Below are 20656 nucleotides of genomic sequence, written 5' to 3'. Positions count from 1 at the left end.
GTGAGTCAGCCTTTTTTTAAGTAAAATAAATCAACATCTCTCAATATGCGACGCCAATGTTGCGAGTTTATTCCAAAGTTTGAGATGAGGATTTAGGAGTTTCTTTGAATACAAATGCTTCCAGCTGAAAAGGATTGATAAAATTTTCTATAAAACACAATAGATAGAACTTGATTTATTTAAGAAAATTCTAGCATTTCGCTTTCTCCATAGTTTTCAATATATAGCAGCAATCAACTGGTCCGTAGCTCTTCTCATTGGATATTGGAATTTTTTGTTTCTCCATTTAGTGTACTCATCGCTGATGCTGGTAGGCCATCCTCTCAGGTTTAGTTGCACTTTAATTGTTGTCCATAAATTATAAACATATTGGCACCTAATTAGTAGACAGAAGATCCGGTTCTTTTTCTATCCATTACTAACCTGTCTTTCTTTTTAGTAAATATTTCTTCCACATACATTTGATTTTGTGCTCAAGGTATATAAAAATTATTGTTTTTGAAGTAAAAAAGAAAGTTAAGAAATGAAATAAGGCAACTAAGAACTTACGTTGGGTCATTTTTTTTAAAATTCTGGCTGGTTAAACAAATTATTGTGCGCGCTTAAGCCATGTTTTTTAGCTGTGGTGGTCCTGATACATGGATGCATGCGTAGGGAGTTGGCCCCTCTGACTAGACGTATGGTCTTCCATGTTGATTAGGGGATTGTCTTTTCTATCTTTTTATTTATTTTTTCTTTTCTTTTTCCACTGCAGTCCTAGCATCAAGTTGTCAAAGGCATGGTTTAACATAACCGTCATTATAACCTTATAATGTGGAGGAAGCGTGACACTTTTCCCATGATTTATTTATTAAAAAAAAAATATAATTATAATGCAACACTACAAAAAAAAGAAGCAAAGCCCACTCTTGAATGCCGACGCTAGGAAAAAGCGTCGGCAATTTGAAAGAACCCGACGACGCTTAAAAGCGTCGTCGTAGTCCTCATGCGAAATGACGCTGGGAAGCATGGAACTGGAGCTAGGACGACGTTTTTAAGCATTATTGTTGTCTCCGACCTAAAATGACGGTTATAAGCGTCGAACTAACACGACGTGTATAAGCGTGGATCTAAGACGACGCTTATAAGCGTCCTCGAAGGCGAGGACCCCTCCAAACCCAGCACTTGACCCCGATCGAGCCCTCATTCTGCACTAGCTACTCCCCTGTTTCTCCTCTCCGGCGCTGCCCGAGCTTCCGCCTTCCTCCGCTCCGGCGCTGCCCTAGCCTCTCGTCTTCCTCTTCTCCGGTGCCAATCGTCCAACTCCAAACTGTGCCCACCCCACCTGCCCGACGCTTTTGGGAGCGTCGGCAGAAAACCTGTCGAAGCTTAAAAGCGTCGATAAGGACTTAATAAAGTGCCAGGATATATCCTTTCTTTTGTAGTGCAAGCAACATGGATTGAGAGAGGAGGGAGGAAGAAAAATTATAATAGGGAGGAGAAGAGAAAGGCTAGGGGTGCAAATGGGTTGGGTTGACTCGTGACCTGATCCGATCCAATTAAACCCGATTCGACTTTTTTTAAAGGACTCGTGGGCCAGATTGAATTCTAAAATTGAACTCATTTCATTTTCGGGCAAAGTCTGGATTTTCTGAATTCTGGCCCAACCCGACCCGATTCATTTGATATTTAGGTAATTTTGGGTTTCCAATCCTACAAGCCAATTAGACCCGACCCAAACTCGAATTTTTTGGGTTCATATGGATAATTTGGGTAATTTTGGATTTTCAATCTTGTCTTATATTCAGCTCAAACATAAGAAACTAGGGTCTATATAGAAACTATGACCTGAATTTTCCAATTGCATGGTATCTGAATCAGGTAATATTGCTCTTGATAAATTAAACCTATTTCATATGCATCCAATTACTTTATCCCTGTTATTGGCTGGCGAAGAGTCACTGTAGAGACAATACCAAATTAGCCGAGACGATACAGACAGCACGTGGTCCCTATTGTGAAAAGGACATTATTCTGGATGCTATGTCTTGCACAAGAATGATGGGGTATTGGAATCATCATTTAGAATAAAAATATGATCTCAGTTAATTTTAAAGTCCCCTAATGCAATCTGAGAATTTGATATAAATATAACTAAACAAGGAATACCAGAATATGGAGAACCAAGTAACTCTACAAAAAGAGAAGTAATAAAATCTAATAATTTCATGCCAATATATGCCAACACCAACTGTATTAATAATAAAATAATGATTATCAATAGGATAAGAAGCTTAAAGAAAGCTAGAAGGTGAAATATATCTACATATTATAAAGTTTTGCATAACCACATGCGGTACCACTCTGCACATAGGGTTGTTAACAGGTCGAGCTGCTTGGGCTCAACTCGGGCCTGGCTCAGTAAAAGCCCGGCTCGAGCTCGGATCGTTAGTCAAACGAGCCCAAGCCCGAGCCTAAAACAAGGCCCGTTTAAATCCGAGCCCGAGCCCGAGCAGCTCACGAGCCCAAACGAGCCCAAATAAGGGCTCAGTCCAATTAACAATTGAATGGGTTCCCAATTAAACTTGGACTCAATCCAATTAAATTTTATTTAGCTTAATCAATTTAACTTCCAATCTGATTGAACCTAGTTGGATTTAGATCACACCCAACCCAAGCTAATCCAAATCCATTTAATTTCTTTAAATCAGATTAGATTGGTTCGGGTTCGGACTCAACCCGTTAACCCGAACCCAACCCGTTAACTCATTCCCTCCTCCTCTTTCTTTTTCTTTTCTTCTCCTTTCTTCTCAGTTTCTCCAGAACCTTCCAGCACCAGCGAGGCCCCTCTTTCTTCTCCGTTTCTCCCCCTTTCTTTTCCTCTCTTTGCCGACTCCTCCACTGGCGACAGAAGAGGGGAGGAGAAGCCCTCCTCCACTAGTGAATCAGGGGAGGAGTCTCCTGCACGGGAGGGTCGAGCCACGGCCGGGGGCGCCCGCAACCGAGCCCGTGGCGCCCGCGGCCGTGCCTGTGATCGACGCCCGTGCCGGCGGTGCTCGCGGCCGAAGCCGGGGCCGCCGCACGCGACGACGAACCGGTGAGTCCTTTCTTCTCTTTTCTTTTTAATTTCTTTCTTTCTTCTCTTCTTCTTCTTTTCTTTCTTTCTTTCTTTCCTTCCTTCATTCTTCTCTCCGACGACGAACCGAGCTCAGGGATGGAGATGGGGATGGGGCGGGCTCGGACTCGGGCTTAGGCAAACGAGCTTTACGAGCTCAAGCCCGAGCCGGGCTGTGCCAAACAAGCCTGAGCTCGAGCCCAATATAGGGCTCGGTACCAAGCCCGAGCCCAAGCGCGAGCCTGAAATTTTGTGAAACGAGCCGAACTGAGCCCGAGGAGGCTCGAGCTCGGCTCGGCTCGTTAACAGCCCTATCTGCACATATTCTCATTTTAGTCTTATATACTAAAATCATTTTTCCTCCTTGCTAATTATGGCTAATAAATTGTAGAACAAATTAAGTTATCAAAACAAATCACGTAATTTTGGGTTGGGATCGGATTATAGATGGATCTGATCTCACCCGAATGACTCGTTGGGTCATAAATTTTAGCAATGGACCCGATCCAAACTGATCTTCTATTGGATTGGGTCCGGGTCCAACTTTAAAATCTGAACAAAGAACCGGGTTGGATCTAGGTCACTTATGACCCAGTCCGATCCAACCCATTTGCACCCTTATGTACAAGAAAGATAGCCTGGTGGAGATATAGTTACAATTAAGCTGGCTAAGCATAGTTTGGCCCATGTGTTAAAGGCATGAATGGCCTGCATAAGACAGAAGTAGCTGAGGCCTATCTTTTCATCAAGAAAATCCTTGTATTTCTTCATGCCAAATATACCATATAATGGGCATAAACAATTGATACCCACCTTTCCTTATAATCTGATGAACTTTCTAGAAGTTGCTTTCCATCATTTTCTTGCTAAAATTTCACAAACTTTAAGCTTCTTTGGAACATGAGCCTTTCCAATTGTTTTGTGGAACGGACAAAGCAAAGCTCTAACTTTTACTTTCGTTTGACCTGGCAAGTTGTACTCACATTAGAGCTATATAAAATGCCATTTTTAACAAAAAAAAAAAAAAAGAAGCAAAGCTCTATGATAATTAATGAACCTATAGTATGAATTAATACTTTAGAGTCCAATCTCTACAAAGCTTCCAGGCAGGCATATCTGTTAATCTGGAATGTTGGACGAAGGAAAGTAGGTCCTGAAGTTGATCCATCTAAGTTGTTTCAAGGTATGAGAGAGGGCGATGAACTCTTATCCTCTATTAATTGTCACGCTCTTCGACTCCAGAATGAACCGACATAAAAAGTTTCATTGGCTGCTCTATGATATAACTCCTAGAAGCGAGGGACAAGGGGGATAGAATCATAGAACTAAGCCATCCATCTTCCCAAGATCTATTTTTTTTGTTCACCATTACTAAGCTTGAAGGTCGTGCAGTTCTAGAAGACCCAAAAGACTTTATAAATATCTTTCCAGAATGGAGAGGCTCTACCGTAAAACCTCCTCTTTACTGGAATGAGAACGGACAGAGTTTCACATGTTTTCTCTTAGCACCCACTCTCGAGTCCAGATCCAATAATATAGGGCTCGTTTGGTTCGCAGGAAAAAGAGGGGGGAAAGTGTGGTCAACGGGAAAGTAATGAAATGCCTCTTGTTTGGTTGGAGTTTTCAAAGGAGAGAGATGGGAAAGTTGTATTCCCATGGGAATATGATTCCCACATTTCATGAAAAAGTCTTTCCCATGAGAAACATGGAAAAGTTACTTTCCCATGAGGTGGGAATCACTCCTTTTTTATTTTTTCCCCAAAAGACCCTTCAGCATTAAAAAAGCATTAAAGAGGCATTAAAGACCTAATTTTTATTAAGGGCATAATAGGAATTATACATAACTTTCCTAGGAAAGTGGATGGTCAACCAAACATAAGCACTTTGGAAATTTATCACTTTCCCATGGTTAACCAAACATGCCAAAAGTACTTTCCTAGATATCCTCTTCCTAGGAATCTGATTCCCAGGAATCATATTCCTAGGAGGGAAAATACTTCCCGCGAACCAAACGAGCCCATAGTATTTTGAATAATGGCAATTTCAATCAAAATGAAACTTTGATTCCAAGTAGGCAATCTTTTAAATTTTATGTTCATTTATCCACCTCCCATATCTACTTTTCGTATTTACCATTTCTTTCGTTTTAGCAGCAAGAAGATTCAGTAAAAAGAATTCAAAAAAAAAATACAGGTAGGCGATCATGGAACACACACACACACACACACACACACACACACACACACACACACACACACACACACACAAAGAGAGGCAAAAGGAGCCACCTGGATTTTATTAAAGATTAGTCGTATTTACAACAAAGATGAGGGGCAGATATGCATTACATTATCAAGGGTGGAGAGGAATAAATGCGAGAAAAAGAAGCTAAATGGCTCCAAACCAAGTATCTGATAATCGGAATAGGAGAAGAGAAACAGATGTGAGAAAAAGAAGCTAAATGGCTCCAAACCAAGTATCTGATAATCATGATAGAAAATATTGATGCTCGTAAGAAGAAGCAGTGGAGGAAAAAACCTCATCGAGACCAACAAGCAAGAGCATTTATTGCTTGGAAGTTCCAAACAATTTCATAAAGATTTTCAGGCCAACACTTTCCTGCTATACCAGTCTTTTTTGAACATAAATAGCTTTGTTTTGTTAATCTCAAAATATTAAGTTATTATATCCCTTCCCACATCCTGAGACTTTAAATGGTCACAAGATCCAAATTTCACACCAGGGTTTGACTTGAGAGTGTTTTTGAAACAGAAACAGAAATATTTTTTCTTTTTTATTGATAAACCTCTTTACTAGTTTCATCAAAATAATAATAATAAATTTTTTTATTAAATAATATTTCTTTCCTAATAAAAATATCAGATACACTAGAGACAAGAAAGATAAAAACCATAATTAGCATACTAAATTTGATTTTATAAATATAATCTTTCCAGTTTCCAGAGAATTTCTTGTACTAGATTATGCTTTTATCTTTTTTTAGCAAGTGGTATTGAAATAAAACAGGAAAAGAGAAAATGGAAAACGTGGAAGGCCTCGGAAGGGAGGACCAGCGGGGGACAAAGAAGCCTCAAAATAAGACGGTACCATTTCTTCTTCGAGCCTCAACTGCGTTCTCCGCCTTCCGAGAAGCGGCGATCGCAGCAATCGCTATATCTTCCTCCTCCTCCTCGTCTTCTTCTCAACTCCCAACCAATTCCCATCTCCCATTCCCGTCCCCCTTCGCCTCGCGTCGAAGCGCAATACCTTCGCCTCGCGTCGAAGCGCAATACCTTCGCCACGCCAAGAAACCCGAGCGGCCCACCCCATGGACTCCCCGGCGACCGATCTCGAGCCCTCCGAACAAGTTTGGCTTCTTTCCTCCAATCTAAATCCATTCTCTTTTCCTGATGTTCTTGACTTCTATTTCCACTGTTTTACTGAATTCTTTTCCTTCTTTCTTTCTAATTATTTCTTTATTTCCTTTTGTTTTTCCCACAAAGCACGATATGGTTCTTCTGGAGTTGATGGGTAAGTCGATTGCTTTCTTTTTTCTTTTTGGTACTTTTTATTTTTCCAATTGAATAGTGTTATGTGCCTGATTCAGAAAAAGGATAAGATATAGAGGAACCAACCTCCTAAGATCCTCTTCGAGGGGAACAATTCTCCTACTTCTCCAAAAGAAGAACACATTAGATCTGAATTCGCCTTTTTATTCATAGTCATTTAAATTGGTATATATAGTTTATAGAAATATCTACCTCCTAGTAACCACCCATAGATTTTTTTTAAAAAAACACTAAAATAACTGTCTATAACTGCGCACTAATCCCAAACTTTTATAATTCATTCATTCATTCAAGAAAAGTAAACAAAAAATAGAAAATAAATAGAAAAGGGTTCACTTCGAGGGGAACCAACCTCTGAAGGCCGTCTTTTTAGGGGGATCAGCTCTCTTAGTGCTCCAAAAGAATAATGCTTTAGATCTGAATTATTTTTATTCATATTCATACACATTGGCATATATAGTTTGCAAAAATAATTACCTCCCAGTAACATCCCGTACATAAAAAGAAACTGTAATAACTATCTGTCACTACCTACAAATCCCAAATGATAATTAATTTAATATAATAAACTTAAATAAAATGAGTACATAACAAAGAGATTTTTTCTCTTCCATCTATTTCTCAGAAGAAACTCTGTAGATTGCTTCTGGACCTTTTATTGAGTAAATAGGTAAGTCCTTGATCTTTCCTTGTCAATTCCTTGGGGACATATTTAGTTTTCCTTGAACTGAAACAATCTGCTGCATGAAGAAATTGTGCTATTGAATTGCTCAAGCAACATTGACTGATTATATGATTTTAAAGAAAGGGTTGTAGGATGTTATATTATATGTTTTATAACTCTGTGTTACTCTGAAGATGAATTTAAACTGGTACATATTTCAGGGACCAGTTGGTGGTGTGTGTTTATAGTGGCCGGATATGATATTGGATAAACTACGAGGGTTACAGTTTGTTACTTTCATGATGGCACGGATTGCTTGATAGTTAAATGTGTAAATTGAAAACATTCTGAGAAATTGTTCAAATAGAATAGATATATAGTTTAGCCATCTTAAGCAGGTTCAATTGCTTCTTGTAAACTTTACTTCCTTTGTGTTTATGAAGGAAAAATGTTTTTGTGTTCGTTTGGCTCCTCACTTATTTTTTAACAATTTGCTTGAGGATGATGTGATGGTGATGGAAACTGAAAAAGGAAGACCGAGCATCAAATTGTATATATAGCTGCACAAAGATGTAGGTCCGTCTGCATATATAAGTGAATCAATAAACATATGTTGTGCCATACAGATTTTGAATAGTGGCATATCTCTATAGTCATAACTAGATCAGTTGGATAAAGTGATTGTTTGTGATGCATGGATCGGGCTTGTGAATTATTGCAAACATAATTACAAGTTCACTGGTCGCAAGTGCGGTTACCTGCTATTACTTGCACTCGAACAGATAATAAAACAAATGCTTATATGCTTTGTCACAGAAACCAGGCTTAAATTTAGTGTGAACAGGATGTTAGAGTTCCATCGATGACTTAAATTTCATCCTAGCACTGGTTCGTTTACCTCAAAAGCAAAAATATCCAGAGTTTGTGCATTTGTCATTTGCAATATTTTTTAAAATTGTGAACACGAGTTTGGGTTTTGTTTTTGTTTTGCTTTATTTTAGTTTTTAAGCTATAATATCTGTATGATGCTTAATTCCTATTTTGTAATATGCACACTTGATGAATGCTTTATTTATTATTACAAAAAGATTCAAATTCTTTTGGTTAGAGAATGACCAATCCTATCAGCTAGGCTATTTTGCATGCATCTCAAGTCGCATTATAGTTGGATTTGTGTATGCAAAGCATCTTATTCTTATTCAAAATCTCTCTTATCATTTCAGACAGAACTCATGGTGGATATGAAATGGGAAGGCTGTGTTTCGGCAGTAAAAGATAAACTGCTAGAGCTTGATGGTATGCAATCGTATACATCATAACTGTACTGATACAATCTTGTCACTTGCTTCTATTATATCTCTGTCATTTTTTCCCCTTTACCATGTGCAAGCAGGAGTAAAGGGTGTTGATGTTGATTCAACTAATCAAGTAGCAAGATTCATTGGAAATCTGCCTGTGAAGATCATGGTAGATGCTCTGGAGCAGACAGGTCAAATGCTATATCGATTGGACAAGGCAATTCTAATTGTAAGTATTTGACTTGCCCATGTCCACATCCTTGAAACAAAAGTTCAACATTGACTTAGAACAGATCTTTTCCTTCTTTCTGCTCTCTCTCTCTCTCTCAGTAGTATCCTATTTCTCATGCCCTACTTCTGTTGAATTATGCTGCTTCTTAAACTCAGTCACAGAATGTGTATTCATTATGTTAGCCAATGTAGTGTAGTTATGAGATAATATTGCCCACAGGTATTGTCAGACAAATCTCTGTAAAGTCAAAGTAATCTTGATGCATGATGGAGTCAAAAAATTTATGATAACACAAAGCTAGATTTTTCTGTTTCCTAGATTACATTTTTGGATATTAGTCTATGAGATACTATTGTTTTATAGAAATAGAAAAAAAAAATATTAATTTGGTCATGTAGCAAAAGCGCAACGATAGAAGCTTCATGATGTGAAGCTTCCAAAAACACAAAAAATTAAAATACAGTACCAAAGTGTAGTTTTATGGACAGGGAGGAGGAAGGATAATTCATTGCAATTGTTAAGTACATCTGTGCTGAGTTACAAGGTGCTGTAATTTGTGGTGACAAGATGTGAAATCTTGTCATGTGAACTCACGAAGGGGCAGCACCAAGCACATATCTATTTACTTTAGCAACAATTCAACTTATTGCTATTATAAAGGAAGATTTTTTGCACGACGTTATTTGAAGATTATTTATTGTTGTTTGCTGAGCATTGAAAAATGGTAAACACCAACAATATGGGACAAAAGTTTAAAAAAAATAAGAGAAATTAGTAGGATGAGAAAGAAAAATATAGAATGCATTTCAGAGGAAATGGAAATGAAAAGGGACTATTTAAGATTGATGGTAAAGAGATATCACCAAGTAATTTTGTTATCTTCGGACTATCATGCCAACAAATTGGAGATATAAAGGCATATCTATACTATGTATAATGCAAATGCCTAAAATGGCTAGATGTGTGGGATAAGGCTGTGCATCACATTTCCCTCTTCTCAATACACTCTTTCCTAGTTAATATGCCACTCCATATTAACTCTCTTATTATGGAGAGGAAAGTAAAAGAAGTAGATGAATTTCAAAGATATTCATCAAATCTGAATCAGGCAATCATGATTGATGGGATTATGGCCATCTGCCAAAGTGCTGTATCCTCTTGCACAAACCACAGTTATTGTGTATGTGTAGTCTTTTTTTTAAAAAAAGGCACTTGTATAATATATTTAGACTTGGGTAGTTTAAGTTAGAAGGTGCCTCTAGGGTGTTTTTTGACCAACACATGCATTACCGACTCAACTGACATTTGTAAATGCTAATAAGGAATGTATTGTCATACAGCTTGACAATGGAGCAATAAAAAGAGACCAAGAAAGTAAATCTGAACATAAAGCAAACTATAACGTGAAGAAAGATGTGGTAAAAATAGGAAGGATAAGTGTGCGGGATGAGTATGTTTGAGGAGGCATAGTAGTTGCACCAAATTCAGGACAAAGCGATAGGGAACTCATTGAAATGCCATGGGCATTTGCAATGAGCATGATCAGATTTGTGCAGAGAGGCTGTGCATTCCATGTCCTACTCGTAAATACATTCTGCTTTTATTTATTACACACCTCCCAATTCACTCTGAAAGAACAAGAGGTACGTAAACTGAAATGTGGAATATATTTGTCATATCTAGACCAAGCAATCATGATTGATAGGTTACTGCCATCTAATGGCAGAGCTAGGATTTTGCTTGAAGAGGTGGGTGGGGGGGGGGGGGGAGGGGGGTTTGGAATGACTAAGTCAAAATTTCCAAGAAAAGATATTTATATCGCAACTATTTTAACCAGCTGGGCATACAATTATGTACATATTCAGCACAGTACATTGTACCAAAAATAGAAAAGATTCTAGGGTCTGAATAAGCTTAAACTCTAGTATCCTTCAACCCTTTTTGGTGTCTTGATTCTTTATAAATACTATTATTAGTAAATATTAAATAATCTTTAAAAGTTCCAAAATATTTCTCAGTGAATGGTGAAAAGAAGGAATAAGTAAAAGACTGGATAAGGAAAGGAACAAAAGAAAGAAAAGAAAATAAAAAAGAAACAGGGAAAAACTACATACCCGGGCTTCCTTGTTTTTTCCTCTTCAATTTTTCATGGCTAGAACTCAGAAAACAACAGGGAAAGCAAAAAACAGGATGGACTTCTCTATTATGATTGTAAAAACTTCAACCTTGTTCAGATTTATCTCACATTAACTCTACATTATCCCAAGAATTGCCATATTCTATGCTTTCACACTCTTTGTTTCCCAATAAGCTAGTTCATATAACTTGCTAGACAGTGTTGCTCTTAGTCATATCAGACAAGCATTCTTGAGTACACCACCACTCTATCTACCCCAAGTTAGAAAAATTCAGTACTTGCCCCCATATTTTGTAGCTATAATAGGATATCTATAACCAATAACCATAGTAGAAAGATGAGATAATGGTTGTGTGTGGTTAACATAATAATTAATTTTTTCTAACAGCATCAAATGTACAATAGTAGAACATCTTGAAGTTGATATGCAGCCTATGGTTCTTAGACATTCTTAACAACACCAGAAAAAATCTTGAATATGACTTCGTCTTCTCCAAAATTAACGAATATGGTTATGCTAGTTGTATGTTATAACAGCTTGAAGTATAATATGATATAATTGATTATTTCTATAATTTTGTGTATGCTTCTTGACTATATGTTCGATCATCTCATTGGGGAACTTTAAGTGCTGGTGCTTGTTTCATATCGATACATCAACTTGGAGAAATGTTTGAGCAATATTATTAAGCACCCATAATTAATTCAAACATTTTTATTATGCAATCACATCAAATGACCTTGGAAAAGGTTCACATTATTAGTTTTTAGTGCTTATTTTCTGAATCTGATGAAGATGTCGTATCTTTTACTTCATTAATGTAATACCAAATCATAGCAAGAGATATATTTTGTTGACCCTTTTGTAGTTTACCAGCCGTATATAACAAGCATGAAGGAGATGAATTGCCTCGGGCTAATTTGAAATAAAACCTAGAACTTCCCAAGAGTGTACCTCAAAGTTTTATACAAGTGTTATTTTAACCTGTCTGTTGCATCCTCATACACAAAGTATATCAGATTTATGAGCAAGAAGATTTATCCCAATTGGTGGGTTTTAGTTTTATTAATTCTCATTGTTTGTTTGAGTTGTGTTACCACTTCCTTCATCTTCTTAAAACTCATTTTTCATAGTTCAAATCACAACTCAGGCACTCTTTCTTGTGGAGTTTCAACACACTCCTAGCACTTCTTTACTGTTGATAACAATAAAAAAATTATCTAGTAAGTGGAAGATTGTACATTTTATGCATGCCTTAATGTTTTTGATGGAATACTGATGCCTTAGCGTTGCCAGTATAACAGAGTAGTACACTATCTCTTTGTAATCGCCAACAAATTGCATCTTGTAGGACTGTTTGTTGGCTTCACCCAAGCTTATAAATTCACTTACAGATACTTTAGTTGTTCTCTAAATCTTCAGATTTATACTATCTATACTCTTATTGACGGAGATTATCATACTCCATCCTTTGTCATGTCCTTTTCAAGATCTTTTCCGGCAAGTTCTTGTTAACCCTTTTTCTTTTCTCAGTTGCTATGATATTCTCTGTCATGGTCATGATCTTCCAATGAATTTTTGGATTCGTGAGCCTGGAGAGCAGGAAAAACCCACCAAACCTCCGATGGTAGATATTTCTCTAAGCTTATCCTGTATCTTATTTGTCGTTTAAAAGCTGCTCCAAAAACAATATAACTTTTTGAGAAGAGCAAGAACACTAATAACTTAACAATTCAATTGTTGGAAGTTGTGTAAAAGGATGAGGAAAAGCTTGCAGTAACATCTGAGGTAGCCTACGTAGGAATAATTGGCAAATGTTGGCTCATGGAGCCAACTTGAATAGTTGGGACAAGGATAATGGTTATAGTTTGATTATTTGTTGTCCATATTTAAGATCCTTTCTAAAAGAATTTGGTGGGAATCTAAAGCATCCATAGCATGTGCAGACCTGAATATTTTGGTGATATTTTGATGTGGTTCCTAATTTGAGTGATATTTTCCAAATTGAAGTGTTTCTTTGCACAAACATATTCCGATTCGTGAAGATAATTTAGTGTTTACATTTGATTTTATCTCCTATATTATTGGCTTATTTGTGTTAATAGTGATAGTTTGATTACATGTTCAGGTCAAGGAAACATGCTATTCAGTCTATTTATACCAAAAATATTGTAAATTGCTAGGTTTTTGTGGAAACGATCATTAACAGATATGATACCACTGAACATGAGTTTGGATGGTACCACCCCTTGCCCCACTTAAGACAAGGGGCAGAGGTTCAATGCTGAAGGGCACCAACCTTCCTCTACCCATCTCTTCCTCTCTAGCCTGTCTCTCAGTACCTCAGTTCTGCAAGCATTTGGCTCAGTTTGCCGGGATTTAGATTTTGGCCCAAGTGGAGTGGGGTGGGGGGTTTTGTGCAAGTATAGGGTAGGATGTGGGGTTAGAACTCCTCACTGTTCTTTAAATTAAAAAGAAGACTTAATAGATATGAGAATTTAGTCTTTTACACACTGACTTTATCTCTTAATTAAAAAGAATTTAGTTTATTGGCTTGTTTGTCTTAATGATGATAGTTTGCTTATGTTTCGACATCAAGGAACATGCTATTCTAAATTTACTCAAATCAAAATTTTGCAAATTGCTATTTCTTGATGAAACATATATTTTCTTTAATATATATGATAATTTTTAAATGCACCTTTAATTGAACTGAACAACTGTGATTACTGTTACTTTGTAGATTCTTTTAGTTTCGGATTCTGTGGCTGAGTTCCAAGGTCTTGTAATACTTGGTGTTGTATGCTTGGTTCAGGTGAACATGGAATTAGCCAGAATTGAGGCCAGCTTTAGTGCTTTGTCACCTGGTAAGCATGGGTGGGCCATAATGAATTTGGAGATTTGACTAGAGGTGTAGCAAGTTCTGGGAAAGTGTTTGATCCACCAGATCATTCATCTGATAAGGTATCCACTTATGATGCTTATCTTACATGTATGTGAACCATTTCTCTGGAGAAGTTACTTATCGTGCTTGTTACGTGTGTGTGTGTGTGTGTTCCTGTTAAAGGGCAGGGACTAGGGTGTGCATGCATGTCGGTGGGCGAGTAGTTGATGGGTGAATGGCACTTTCGCTTTCCATGATATCCCAGGGCTGGTTTCATTAGCTATTGAGCTTAGAACTTTTCTAATGCTTTATATTAGTTTGAGCTCTTGCAATTACAATGCATTGGAAGTAAATCATAGTGTTTATCGCTTTGCATGAGTATATTCTAATGTCACTTTGGATTTCTTTTCCAGTATTATTTGCTCATAAATGTGCTAAATTGTTTCAGAGGGTTTGATTTGGTCCGTGATTTTCATGTAAAAAAACTGACCTAGCCTCAGGGTCAGGCCTTGAATACGTATTGAACCTGAAAGATTTTCTTGTGGAGGTTGATCTAAAAATGTCTCACAACTGCTAGTTTACATAAAAATGTTAAGAGTTGGGGATTTTGCACTAATAATCAAAGCCATAGTGTACTTTTTAACTGAATAAGACTGCAGCCTTCTATTAATATCTACATTGCATTGAGGGAGGCGACTAGCATGGATTGGCACCAAGGACCTGCGTTCAAGCCCCACCCTCACCAAGATTTTACTTGTCGCAGAATATTAACATTTTCCCATTTTTCTAAGCATTTAGTAAACAGTTAAATGGGGTTACCATATTTTTCTAACTACAAGTTTCAGTCTGTCTCAGTAAAGTTGAATTAATATTTACTGGTAACTTGGATCATTTAAGTCTGCTCTAGTTTGTTTTCTCTACATGCGTACTCGACCCAGCCAAGGAATTGCATATAGATCGTAGACCTGGATCTAGCAGTTCTGTTTCAGATTTGCGTGGCTTTTTATAAATTTGTGATGACATCTATCTATAAATTTAGGGTGTGTTAGGTGGGAGCTCTGTGCAATATCAATGTCGTTGGGTTTTCTTGGGCCTCTAGATGAACCGTCTGACATGAAATTGTTTAAATATTTTTTCACCCTAGCTGAACCCAGGGTCCAAGGTTAAATAGGTATCTACATAGTCTGACCCATACATCAGATTGCTCAGATCGATTGAAGACTACACACCCCAAATTGCACCCATTTTACATAGATTATTGAAAATTACTTCTACCTGGAGTCAAACAGGATGATAGTTAACACTCTTTTATGGCTGGTGGTGCTTAAGGAAAATAGTTAAATTATTGAAAATTACTTCTACCTGAATGCAGTTCCTACTTTTGCTAATTACACTTAATCTTTTCCAATGCAAGGAGTGAAAAATGTGGAAAACATATTTTATCTATGGACCTAAAAGTATGGTCCTCCGACACTTCTATTATTTAGTGCATCGGATACTGTTGAATCACATCAAACTTTTACGGTGTGTGCCCTTTGAAGGTGGCAAGTGAACCCTGTGGAGGTGCTGGTGCAGCAGTTTGGATTGGGGTCAAAAGGTTTCTCAGGAGGACCCTTCCATGTGAAATTACTAGAACCATTTATGAGGGCACAAAATGGAAGAGCTTGTATTGGAAATGTCATAATTATCATGATGATTGTGTAGATAAGAGAAATAGAATTCATCGATTGGACTACTTTTTAATGTTATTTTTGGGCTATATCTTCTTGGAGATTAAGCGTATTTTGAAATTACAACGTGCTAGTTGTATCTGTCGGAAGATCTACTAACTTGTTTGAAGGCAATGACAGGACAGATGCTAAAGTTAAAATGGTTATTTGCTGAATAATTTGTGGTGCTTGGGTGGTGATAACAGCAAGGGGAAGATGCTCTTGTGGATTCTGGTCCAGGACTGGGAATTTGAAACGAACAAAAGGGAAGCCGTCTAGTAATACCTTAGAGAGAAAATAAAGAGAATGAATTGGCAGTTCTGCTACGCTTCCAACACCATCTGTTTGAATGTCTTGATGAATTTGCTAAACCGGTGGAAAACCGCTGGATTCGCAGGATATAGGCTTCTTGGGATATAAAACCAATAATTGAAGGCTTGTAACTAGGGTTCTAGCTTTGTATTTCTAGCATCTTCCCTCAAACAACCATTCCAAAGGAGATGAGAACTTACAGGAGGCGTTAATGTCATTACCAAAATATATAGTCACTTGTGTACCAGATATTTTGAGTGTGGCATCCATGGGGTCGGAGATTCTTTCTTTCAGGGGCTGACATTATGTTCGGGCGATTAATAAGTCTGTCAGAAAGTTGGATTTATACTCCCATCTCTAACCCCACCCCCTGAAAATAATAAAAGTAGTGGTACTCTTGGAGCTACAAATGCTGTCTTCTAGCCTGGCCTGACCTGACATGGTGAAAAACCTCTCTTTTCATGCCCTAATGAACAAACCTACAATTATACCCCTCTTGTGTGCGCACCATGAAATCATGACCTTTTAAAAGAGCAAACAAGTGGCTTAACCACCAATCCATCATGCAGCTCCCTCTTATCTCTTCGCACTCTTCTACATATCTTCTTAAACTGAAAGTTTGCCGCTTCTGAATTCTATATAATGATTCTATCAACATGGGAAACAATCATGAAATTGTGAACCACCCAGCATCATATAGGTCTGACGTGCTCTATTGAAGCACTTCAATATAAATTTGCTCTTTAAGGAATTACTATATCTGTTTTTTTTTCTTGCTATGGAAGTATTGACATTGGATGTATTTTATGATGCATTGCTATTTGCTAGTCAGTTTTCTATCATGTACAGCCCGCTGGGTGACCCAGGAACAATAGAACCTAGTGAGACAGGTGAAGCCCACTTCATGGGTGCTAAACAGATGATTAGAGTTGTTGATATTATTTGTCGTTCCATTGTGGTTTATGAAACTGAATACAAATCAGACTCAGGCGTTGCAGCTGTGGTCATGGCGAGTAGCGCAGGAGTTGTTGAGAACTACAAAAAGATACTGCACATGTGGTGGTGTGAAGCTCGAGCTAGGCCTGGTGGCTGGTTATGCTATACAAGTTAAAAAGGTTTTTCTTTCTTGAACGTTGCTGTTCCGTAACTTGCATAAAAACGAATCATGAGATAATCTGCCAACTACAAGCTTTTGATGGACCATGACTTACTGACTTGCAATTTAAAAAGCTACAACTTGCAATTTAAACAGGATAAGCTCCACAAACTCATTAGATTTTCATTGATGCCCAGATAAAATTTTGTCAACCGATCTCTTCTACCCAATCGATGATTCTCTTGCCCATGGTGGGATGCTTGGTCGTATCCTGGATCAAGCTCACCCGGCAGAATGGTTTACAGCGGTGCCAGCCACGTTACTGCAACTGGGCTTCGAACCAAATGAATACCGTCGCTCCATATCAGGGCTCCGAAGCCAGGCATTGGCTGGGGGGATTTCGTTCTGAAGGTAACCTTGTAAGATAGCTTCTGGTTCTGGTGAGTGAAGTGCAGGGTCTTGGGCTCTACCGCCACATCCACGCCACGGAATGGTGTGACCCTCACATGGTACGTGGAAACTGGAGGGCCGACGTTTGTGACGGTTCTATGCAGCGTCAACGCAGGAGCCGGTTGCTCCCTGAAGACAGCTGATATGGCTGGGTAGTTGAGATCCCCTGGTGATGCTAGTCTGTGCTTGCAGGTCCGGTTTGAGGACTTGGAAAAGACCTTGAGCTGCAACGGTGTCAACTTCTGAGTGCAGAGAAATTCGAAGTAGTCGTCGGGGCTGATGTCGTAGATCAGACCAGGGTCTACGGCCTTGGCTGGACGGATGTGGCCGGCGCCATGATCATAGGGGGTCGAAGGCGCACCAGTTGCAGCATCCTTGAGAGGTCTGAAGGTGTTGTCGTGAGTGTAGGCAGTGGTCATGAGAGCTGATTTTATGGCAGCTGGGCTCCAATCCGGATGGCTGGCCTTGAGCAATGCAGCAACCCCTCCGACATGCGGGCACGACATCGAGGTCCCGGACAGGATGTTGAACCTGACTCGCCGGTGATCGGCAAGCAAGCTCGACGGGCTCGCATCACCACTCCACGCCGCAAGAATGTTCACACCCGGCGCCACGACATCCGGCTTGAGAATTTCCAGGGTGAGGATATTCGGCCCTCTGGAAGAGAACGCCGCCACCACCGGCGACGGCCGGATTCCAACCTTGGTCCCCTCGAATGTCATAGTCGCGGTGGGATGGGAGCCAACGTTGCTATACTGCTTGATCGCTTTTCCAGCAGCCTCTCCGACGGCAACAGCCGGCAAGAGGTGGCTGTCAGCCACGAGCTCCTCACCGTTAGCATCGGTGTTTGCCAGTATCATACCCAATCCCCCCGCGTCCTTCACCACCTGACCCTTCTGCACCCGTGGGCTGATTCCACGGTCGCATATCACGATCTTACCGGCCACTACGTGCGGATCCAACGTCCCCTCCAGACAAAGGGACCTCGGGTCCGGAATGCTAGTATTGCCGCCCATATAAACCAAAGGATACTGCCTCCGCGGGGAGAGATTCCTCCGGCCCTTGTAGAGCGACACACCAGTTAAATTCATCCCGTTTCCCAGCCTAACAGGAGCCGGGAAGTCTCTATCCATGGTGCTGGCCCCCACCGTGGCGATCCAGGGGGACACGTTGGTGAGGCTGATGGGTTCCGGCCCGCCGTTGCCGGCCGAGCAGGCGACGAACACCCCCATCTCCATGGCCCCGAAGGCAGCCACCGAGAGGCTATCGCGGTAGTAGGTGGAGATCCCGCCGCCGAGGGAGATGGAGAGGACGTCCACACCGTCGGCCACCGCCCGGTCCACGGCGGCCAGGATGTCGGAGCTGAAGCACCCGCCGGTCCAGCACACCTTGTAGACCGCCACCCGCGCGCGCGGCGCCATCCCGCGGGCGGTGCCCCTGGCGTAGCCGAGGAGGTTGGCGCCCCGCACGGGCGCGCCCGCGACCGTGGCCGCCGTGTGGGTCCCGTGCCCGTCCTGGTCCCTGGGGGACTTGAACTCGCTTCTCTCGTCGATGGCCCCCGAGGAGGCCTCGTAGCCCCGGTAAAATATCCGGGCACCGACAAGTTTTTGGTTGCAGTTCTTTGCGGTGAATCCTCGACCGGTCTCGCAGGCGCCTCTCCATCGGGGTGGGACGGCGGTCATGCCTCCGTCACTGAAACTCGGGCTTTCGGGCCAGATTCCGGTGTCAAGGATGCCGACGATGACGTCGTGATCGGAGAGGGCTGCCGACCACATGCTGTTGCTTTCGCCGGTGATGCCAAGGAATTCCGGGCTCCTCGTTGTGTGGAGTCGATAGATTGTCTCCGGGAGCACGGCGGCCACGCCGGGGATGCTTTCCAGCTTCTCGGCTTCATCTTCGGTGAGCTTCGCGGCAAAGCCGTGGAAGGCATTTTCATAACTGTAGATAATCCTTTCAGCTGGGTCTTCCTCTTCTTCTGCTACTGCTTCTAGCTTGGGGGAACTTGTTACAGACTTGATGGTGGAGGCATACCATTGGAGACGATGAGTGAAGATTTGGGGCATCTCGGACTTGGCCATGTGGATGATGTATGTCCTGGAAGGAGGCTTGGGTGGTGTGGTGGTGCAAAGAGAGAGGGTTAGATGGAGTGCTGCTACGCAGAGGGATAGCCATCTGGTTGTCGGTGTGCTTCTTCCGGCCATCGCGAGCGAGATGCTGCGAGACTGAAGGGCGGTGGATAAAAGCAGGGAGCAGTACGAAGAGGAATGTGGTATTTTTAATGGGACTAGCATGTGAATGGCTTGGCTGCTTTCTCCCTGTAGGCCGTAATAAAGGTGGTAGGTGCTTGTGGGTGCTGGGAAATTGATGGCTATTTATTTGGGTGCACCGGTCCAGGTCTGGCAAGCTATTGGGTTTGATGGAGTGCTCCAGCGAACGGGACGGAGTTCAGCTCAGCTCGCATCCAGAAGTAATGGTGCTTTGATGTTGATGAGGCCCTGGAGCGCGGAGTTAGATTGATGGGACCAGTATCTAAATTTTTTTTTGTCTAATTTAGATAATGTGGTCCCATGAATAAATCAAAAAAAGAGCATTCCTCATCTCTATCTTACTATTAGTGGCTAAAGATACTACCATTTCACCCCCTCCAAAATGCACAGGAGACAATAATGATCGGTAGGTGGAAGGAGGGAAGAAGCAGCTTGACCAAGCACAGCTGCAAATCTGCAATACCATACTAAGCTCTCTAAAAGAATGCCACCTTATCACGTTCACCTTGCAAAAGGTCTTAAAAATACTCCATACAAAGAGATAGAGAGACAACTAGAGATTCGTTTGGTTGGTGAAAAAAAAAATCATCAAAATATTTTTCTAAAAATTTGATTTTTGGGAATATAATGTCTAAAAAAATAATTTTGGCATATTTTGTTGACCGTAAAAAAGTGGTTATTGTAGAATGGTTTATATTTGGTTCAACATTTATTTTTCTAAAAAAATTAGGTGAAATATGTATTATACTCTTAATAAAGAGAAATATCTTATCCATTGATTTTGATGGCTTAAAGATAATTTTGAAAGAAAAAATATTTTAATTTTTAACCGGTGGAAAAGTAGCTTTTTTTATGCTTCTCATGATTTTTTTTTCTTGAAATATGTGAATTTTATTTTTATAGGAATACTATTTTTCTTTTGAAAATTTCAACTAAACAAGAT

General features: G+C 40.1%; 2 protein-coding genes across 15 annotated transcripts; one reads left to right on the top strand and one right to left on the bottom strand.

Moving 5' to 3' along the window:
• The first annotated feature begins 6133 nt into the window (after positions 1 to 6133).
• On the top strand, positions 6134 to 17015 carry LOC103699872 (copper chaperone for superoxide dismutase, chloroplastic-like). Of its 14 annotated transcripts, XR_015976414.1 has the most exons (7): positions 6134 to 6625; positions 8555 to 8623; positions 8721 to 8854; positions 12529 to 12622; positions 13811 to 13959; positions 15294 to 15336; positions 15421 to 15674. XR_015976414.1 is itself a non-coding variant. In XM_088718495.2 (5 exons), exons 1-5 carry the CDS (start codon positions 6423 to 6425, stop codon positions 13898 to 13900), a joined length of 360 nt encoding a protein of 119 aa, XP_088574621.1. In that variant the 5' UTR covers positions 6136 to 6422; the 3' UTR covers positions 13901 to 14717. The 14 variants fall into 14 exon arrangements, 3 of the variants coding, with proteins under 3 accessions (XP_088574621.1, XP_088574619.1, XP_088574622.1); XR_015976410.2 differs by lacking the exons at positions 12529 to 12622; positions 15294 to 15336; positions 15421 to 15674 and adding exons at positions 16750 to 16790; positions 16899 to 17015 and having other exon boundaries at positions 6136 to 6625; XR_015976406.2 differs by lacking the exons at positions 12529 to 12622; positions 15294 to 15336; positions 15421 to 15674 and adding exons at positions 16750 to 16790; positions 16884 to 17015 and having other exon boundaries at positions 6136 to 6625.
• Positions 16634 to 19737, bottom strand: SBT1.3 (subtilase 1.3). The gene has a single exon (XM_008781877.6). The coding sequence runs from the start codon at positions 19735 to 19737 to the stop codon at positions 17296 to 17298; it is 2442 nt and encodes an 813-aa protein (XP_008780099.2). The 3' UTR covers positions 16634 to 17295.
• Between the last annotated feature and the right edge of the window lie 919 nt (positions 19738 to 20656).

The sequence above is a fragment of the Phoenix dactylifera genome, chromosome 3, assembly GCF_051530095.1.
Source record: "Phoenix dactylifera cultivar Ajwa chromosome 3, Ajwa_hap1_PhDact_Kaust_v1.1, whole genome shotgun sequence".
NCBI lineage: Eukaryota > Viridiplantae > Streptophyta > Magnoliopsida > Arecales > Arecaceae > Phoenix > Phoenix dactylifera.
The sequence above is the reverse complement of the archived record's forward strand: the minus strand, read 5'-3'. Positions and strand labels throughout refer to the sequence as shown.

What these genes read in the sequence shown, in the direction of transcription:
- LOC103699872 (XM_088718493.1), top strand. Translation starts at nt 6,505, where the DNA reads ATGTTCTTGACTTCTATTTCCACTGTTTTACTGAATTCTTTTCCTTCT. An exon ending in TAAACTGCTAGAGCTTGATG is followed by an intron (nt 8,624 to 8,720) that starts GTATGCAATCGT and finishes ATGTGCAAGCAG; the next exon opens with GAGTAAAGGGTGTTGATGTT. An exon ending in TGGACAAGGCAATTCTAATT is followed by an intron (nt 8,855 to 13,810) that starts GTAAGTATTTGA and finishes TGCTTGGTTCAG; the next exon opens with GTGAACATGGAATTAGCCAG.
- SBT1.3 (XM_008781877.6), bottom strand. Translation starts at nt 19,737, where the DNA reads ATGCTAGTCCCATTAAAAATACCACATTCCTCTTCGTACTGCTCCCTG.